The sequence below is a fragment of the Limulus polyphemus genome, unplaced genomic scaffold (assembly GCF_000517525.1).
Source record: "Limulus polyphemus unplaced genomic scaffold, Limulus_polyphemus-2.1.2 Scaffold6427, whole genome shotgun sequence".
Classification (NCBI taxonomy): Eukaryota; Metazoa; Arthropoda; class Merostomata; order Xiphosura; family Limulidae; genus Limulus; species Limulus polyphemus.
This window is the reverse complement of record NW_013672037.1, coordinates 26,211-32,972: the sequence shown is the minus strand read 5'-3', so window position 1 is coordinate 32,972 and position 6,762 is coordinate 26,211. Positions and strand designations below refer to the sequence as shown.

General features: G+C 31.4%; 1 protein-coding gene across 3 annotated transcripts in view; it reads left to right on the top strand.

Moving 5' to 3' along the window:
- The first annotated feature begins 2,086 nt into the window (after positions 1-2,086).
- LOC106473712 (L-threonine 3-dehydrogenase, mitochondrial-like) overlaps positions 2,087-6,762 on the top strand; it is a 16,736-nt gene continuing 12,060 nt past the window's right edge. Inside the window, exons 1-2 of one of the 3 annotated variants that reach the window (XM_013934390.2) lie at positions 2,087-2,130; positions 3,638-3,880. In XM_013934390.2, the coding sequence (XP_013789844.1) occupies positions 3,664-3,880 (217 nt within the window). In that variant the 5' untranslated portion in view covers positions 2,087-2,130; positions 3,638-3,663. Of the gene's footprint in view, positions 2,184-3,637; positions 3,881-6,762 lie in introns of all 3 variants that reach the window. The other 2 variants (XM_013934389.2, XM_022402110.1) reach the window with 2 other exon arrangements.

Below are 6,762 nucleotides of genomic sequence, written 5' to 3'. Positions count from 1 at the left end.
GTCCTTTGTGTAGCTTTACATCTGACAACAAACTGTATTATTGGTGTTTTGCGCGAGAGTGGCATCATCTAGTGTCAGGTTTATAAATTATATAATTTTTTTAATCAAGTAATACAGAAAGAATGTGACTTTTAGCTGGTCGTCTTGAGATCTGTAGAGTTTATTTGTTGAATTTTCGCGCGAAAACTACTCGAGGGCTATCTGCCTTCTCCCCATCCCTAATTTTAAAGTTGTGAAACTAGAGGGAAGGCATTTAATCAACATCAACTATTCTTGAGTTACTCTTTACCAAGAAACAATGGAATTGACCGTCAAATTATAACGTCTCTACAGCAGAAAAGGCGATGGGTTTTGACCTGGTGCCCACATATTGTGAATCGAACACCCTAACCATCAGCCCATGCTGCCCCTCTCGGTACTGGCGAGACCGGTACGATTCTATGTGGGGTTTTCCCGAGTAGCTGTCTCCCCTCTGATAACTAGTTCAAACTCAGAGATGGCGAGTCATAAGTATAGTAGCTTTGTCACGAATACCAATAAATTAACTGTTTTACTAAAACGAAATCTCAACTTGATTCTGTATCTTGAAAGTACCTTATAGCCGTCCTTTTAAATATACACAATTTGGGGGCTGAAGTGTTTATCATTTTAATTTCTGGTTACCATATAAAGCGTTTCATAACAACACCTCAGTAGGTTAGCGGTAAGTTCTTACAACGCTGCAACCCGGGGATCGATTCACTGTGGTGAAAAGTGTGCAAATTGCCCTTTAATGAGCTTTGTGCCAAAAATAAAAACAAATTAATAACAGTTAAGCAGCACTATCTTGTGGCATTTTACCTCATTATTATTTAATGTGTTTTATAATTTGTAATTAAGTCGATGTATTTTTAAACGCGAATCTGTGTATGATTATAACTATTTTTAATTAACTATATTTAATAACTATTTTAATTAACTATTTTTAATAACTATTTTAATTAACTATTTTCAATTAACTATATTTAATAACTATATTTAATAAATATATTTAATAACTATTTTAATTAACTATTTTTAATAACTGTTTAAATTAACTGTTTTTAATTAAATATTTTTCATTAACTTTATTTAATACTATTTTTAATTAAATATTTTTCATTAACTTTATTTAATAACTATTTTTAATTAAATATTTTTAAGAACTATTTGTAATAATTGTTTTAATTAAATATTTTTAAGAACTATTTGTAATAATTGTTTTAATTAACTATATTTACTAACTATATTTAAGAATTATTTTTAATTAACTATTTTTAGGAACTATTTTTAGCTTAATGATACTTCATTACCACACTAATCTATTTTCTTCAGTAGTTTTTGTGTTACTACGTAGTACACTTTCTGAGTATGCATTGGTTTCTTTTCTCTCATTAGTGGTTATTAATAGTGACTTCGCCATGTCTGTCTATTTATGTTTAGAAGAAAATGAAGTGCTATATGGAGGATTAAGATAGTAACAAATTCATAAGCCTTTTTAGCTTTTGACAAAATTAATATCTTTTGTTATATTGTGTACAATAAACAAACACAGCTATAGTGTGATTGTAATTCAAACTGCAAACAAATGGTTAAAATCAACGTTTTATGGTTAAACGGTGTAAAAATGTTGAGCAAGTAATCATTTTCTTTATGTAGCAATTTGATTTTTTTTAATATCTTCAGCTTACATCCCATATAACACGAATAATACAAAAATTAATAAATAACTCGTGAAATGTGATAACGTTTTTAACATTTTTTTTTGTATATTAAACATTAAGCAACCATAATGACTACATTCTTGGACACGAACACTGTTCGACTATAAACTAACGGAAATTTTAAGCAGATAGTTTTATTTATAGTTGCTTCTTTAATTTATTGTTTATATATATAAATTGAAAACTGAACGCAAATGTTTTTTTTTTTTTTTGCTTTGTTTTTTATCCCTGGTGGTAGCAAGTAAAGCTCACCACACCTCCAGCAAGTCGTGTTCTGATTGGTTAGTTTTCAGAGGCAAATTACACGTGTAGCGCTGCATGATGCAACTTACGATAAGATTTCAAGTAGTCGGCAATTCTTAGTGAGTAACGAACGTGTTCGGTAGAGGTAGGTAAGGCGATAACATTTGGTGAAGATTTTGGTTTTGTTTTATTAATAAGGTACGTAAAATATTAACTAAAATCGTATTATTAATAAGATGTAACGTTTTATTTGGATTAAAAGTAAATTTAAAAACAAAATGGGCATTTTTTTATATACTATTACTAATCAAATAGTTACCTTGCAGTGTAAGCCTAATTCAGTAAACGAAAGCTTTCCACGAATCTTATGGCAAGCTCACCCATGTCACGTAGCGTACGTATTCCTACATCATTCATGATAAGCCTGCTGGATATCAGTTGACCTAAAAGTAAAACGTGTACTACTTACGGTATTTAGTAATTCAAATTTTTGGTTCAAGATCAAAACCGCCTAAGGCTGTGCTTTTTGAATGTCATTAGTAATATTTAATACTTCCTATTAAATAAAGTAAAACCCGTTATTAATTATTTTTAAATGTTTTGTCTGTATGCACAGAATTAGAAGTTTTGATTACGTTTTGGCAGATTAGCTTCAAAGTTCCATATGGAATATCTTAACAATGAGCCTTTTTTATTTTTACAAGTTTTATACCCGATTTTAACTTAATTTCAAAGGTAGAAATCTTATAACTTGTTTAATAGTTAATGAAACATTTCGTTAACAACTTATTAAATTATAAGTAGGAAACAAGATTTTGATAGTAGTTTACTCAGAAGTGTAAATCTTCAAAGTTTCATGTTGTTATTGCTAATCTAATTAATTCTGTTAGATGTATTTGTAATTATTGTAGTAACATGATATGATAAAATTGAATATTGACCATCTATTTGATTTGGGATTCTTTTTCAACTCGTATGTATTTTAAGATAAATAACATGGCAGGTTCATCACATTATTTATTGTTTTGTGAAATAGCTTGTGTGATGATGAAATGTGTGCTGTTACATGCGTAAATTATTTTGACTATGTGAAGGACTACGTGTTGAAACTAACTTCAAAGCAGGCTACATGCGTGGGTCAGAACTAAACATGAGCATAGCTAATTAAATATAATGATATTACTTATAAACATTTGAATGCATTGTTTCATTTGTTGGGTGCCCTTGTTGTTAACCATATTTTCAGCCATAAACCTAATAATATATCCTGATGTTTGATAAATGCAGGAGATTTATGTTAGCCCTAAACTTGTATACAGTCAACAATACAGAATAATCATTATGATAAAATAATAGACATTAAATTATAAAAGACGAAACATACAAGTAGATTTATTAAATAATTTAATTAACACTGTAGTAAATGTTGCATGTGTTTAGGCCTATGTCCAAGTATGGACTGTCATGCTATGGTGAAAGTTATACTTTAGTCAGCCAGGTTAGTAGAATTAGGCCTGAGAATCCTTCTTTTATTATTTCTTGTTCTAACCTTTGTCAAATTCAGGTTTTATAGATAAATCTCTCTCTCACTTTTATTTTTTTCTTCTCATATCTAGCTCAATGTATGCTGTTTTTTTTATTATCTTTAATAGCAGAAGGAAACACTGTAGAACCAACCATGTCTGCTGTCTGTCACAATCTCTCTCAGTTTTATTATGGACCAAGGGTTAGCATGAAAATATCCAGACATTTGAAAGAAAACGTTTGGACATGGAAATCTGGAATGGCAGCACAATGTTTCTTCCCCAGAATGGTTGGCGCGCGTTTCTTCAACGGGATGACAACAGACCCCGTCGTTAGAGAAGAAGGGGACACTCCTAGAGTATTGATAACAGGTTTGAAAAATGTGTTTTAATCCAGTTTTTTTATATTTCTTTTCAGTCTACATGTTTGAGATTTCTTGATGCTTCTGTTGCTACATTCTTATCTGTGTTTTTAACCAACTGTAGATGAATAGCTGTGGAGTCCAACAACCATTGATATTAATAATTCCAACAACTCTAATTAATAGTAATATAATAATAATAATAATAATAATAATACTCGTAGGAAAATTACATCCTTTAACTGAGAAGCCCAATAACTTGTGAGGTGAGATTGGTTCTTACTGGTCTCACATTAGGTGCTAGTGTGTGTGTGTTGCCATTAGAAGCCATAAGTGACCAATGTGGTCAGTTTTATTTTGTCTGGCCTGTTGAAAACTAGATCAAAGAAACATTTAGTTCAGATTAAAATAAAATAGCATCTTTGTATATAAACAAATTTAAATCTTTACTTATTTTAAGCTAGGTCTCCGTGTGAAATCAGCTATACATCCTAAGAAACAAAAACAACAGCAAAATTTATCAAAGTACAAGGTGTTACACCATCATGTTTTAAATTTTAATATACATGTATTGGGTGTCTCCATCTCGTGCTTGCCACATCAGTATCGATGCCACCCTGTTAAGATCGAAGTATTCTGTGCAATAATAGCTTTTGTTATAGGCTTTACTAGTCTGGTCCTAAACCTTGCATTTAATATTTTAAAATTTTAAAAATCTAGAGACCTTGTGTGCTTCTAATAATTATGTTTAACCCAGTTTTAATTTGTGAGTTTATAATCAGCATAAAAACTGTCTTTTTTTGTTGATTTTTTGTAAATTGTTATTTTCCCAAAGGTGAAGTCTGTTTTGCTTTGAAGTTTGAGAGGAATTTGAGTTTTTAAAGCAAAAGGAATGGCAAGTTTTCACAATTTAAGTGTTATACACGTTTAATCTTTCATATGTCGTACATCCAGCTCCAAAAAAATATATACATGTAATTTTGTTTTATCTAGAAATGTGGATTTTTTATGTTTGTGTTGAATTGTGAATTTGCAAGTTGTTGTTTTTTTTTGTTGGAAAAGTTTGTGATTGAAGCAGATCCATTAAGGAGAACGTGTCAGTAATAAACTGACAATAAGTTTTAATCAAATAATGGGTGCTTTTCTAATAACAAAGTAAGAAGAAATGCCTTCTTTCATTTTTCTTTTCCTTTTATAAGTTTATTGAAAAAAAAACCCAGTTGAGTTTATACACCACGAAATAAAGATTTCTCACGTAATCTGTTTGGTTTAGTTCAGGTCTGACATCAAGTATGGTGAGTCGTTCCTCTTTATGGGTTACACTTGTCAAATGTTTTCACATGCACATAAAATACTCTGCAGTCTTTTTGTCCTTGTCCAATTTCTGGGGTCCCATGTGGTCTGCAAGACTACCAGTGTTTTAGTTTCCCGCAAGTACATACATTGTTTCAGTGTCTTTATTTTTTGGCCCATTATCATCCCTGGCTGATTGATGATTTTTAGCAATAGTAAAAACAAAAAGCTTTTCAAGAACAGAAGAAGATGAAAAGGTAACATTCTTGAAATTCATTTTAGACTTTGGTGATTTTTGCCGATGAAATCTAGTTAAGAGTAATTATTTTCATGTCGGTGAACCACCAACGGTGTCCTTGCTAATTCTTATCTAACGGTAAATTCACGCAATCCACATGTTCAATATAACGATGTGAGATACTTAACACTCGGTCAAATATACAGTAATTAATTTTTTATGTCTTAAAGCCATAGGTGGAAGCCTAATAAAGCAATTGAACAATTTAAAAGCTTATTTTAATTCTCTGGTTACCCAAAAAGATGAAACTACAAGAAAGTACCTCGAGAGATTCCCACAATGCTTCGGATGACCATGTTTCTCGGCCTAGTTTCCACCCATTTAACGATAATAAGATCGGTGTAGGTTTATAGGTTAGTTTTGTTTTGTACCAAATTGGTTTAATCTGTTTTTATAATGCCTAATTTGCCACTAATACTTCGTTGCTTTTATATGCACCAATTATAAATACACTGTGGTAAAGACCGATTTTTGTAGATCAGGAACACTACAGTAAAATTACGTTATCATTCGTCCAAAGTTGGAATCTGACAGTTTTCTTGATGTTTCTGAGAAAGTTGCATAGGAAACTTTCTTAGAAGATCTTAAAAGGATCCCTATTGCAGCTGAAGCTAGTTTGTACAGACCTTTAATAAAAGTGCTATCCGTTTTGTGTTAGGAAAATTACACAATAAAACAAACTTTTATTAACTTGGACAGGCACAGAACTTTAGCCGGAATCTTCACAACACCTGTGTGTAGAGGCATAGAGTGGTTATACGATGTAGGTGAAATATTACAGTAATGGTATATATATATATATACATACAACAATGTACTGTTGGATCTGAGAAACGCTCGCATCACCTGTGTTAAGAATGTAGAGGCGCAGAGTAGTCATACGGTGTATTGGTGAAGTCAGTTTAACAGGTGTCAAGATAATGAAACCAACTAGTACTCTCCAACACAGGATACAGGTTTCTTTCCTTAGTAAGACAGTAAAGGAAACGGGTTTCTTTCCTTAGTAAGAAAGCACATGAAACAAGTTTCTTTCCTTAGTAAGAAAGCACATGAAACAAGTTTCTTTCCTTAGTAAGAAAGCACATGAAACAAGTTTCTTTCCTTAGTAAGACAGTAAAGGAAACAGGTTTCTTTCCTTAGTAAGAAAGCACATGAAACAGGTTTCTTTCCTTAGTAAGAAAGCACATGAAACAAGTTTCTTTCCTTAGTAAGACAGTAAAGGAAACGGGTTTCTTTCCTTAGTAAGAAAGCACATGAAACAGGTTTATTTCCTTAGTAAGACAGTAAAGGAAACGGGTTTC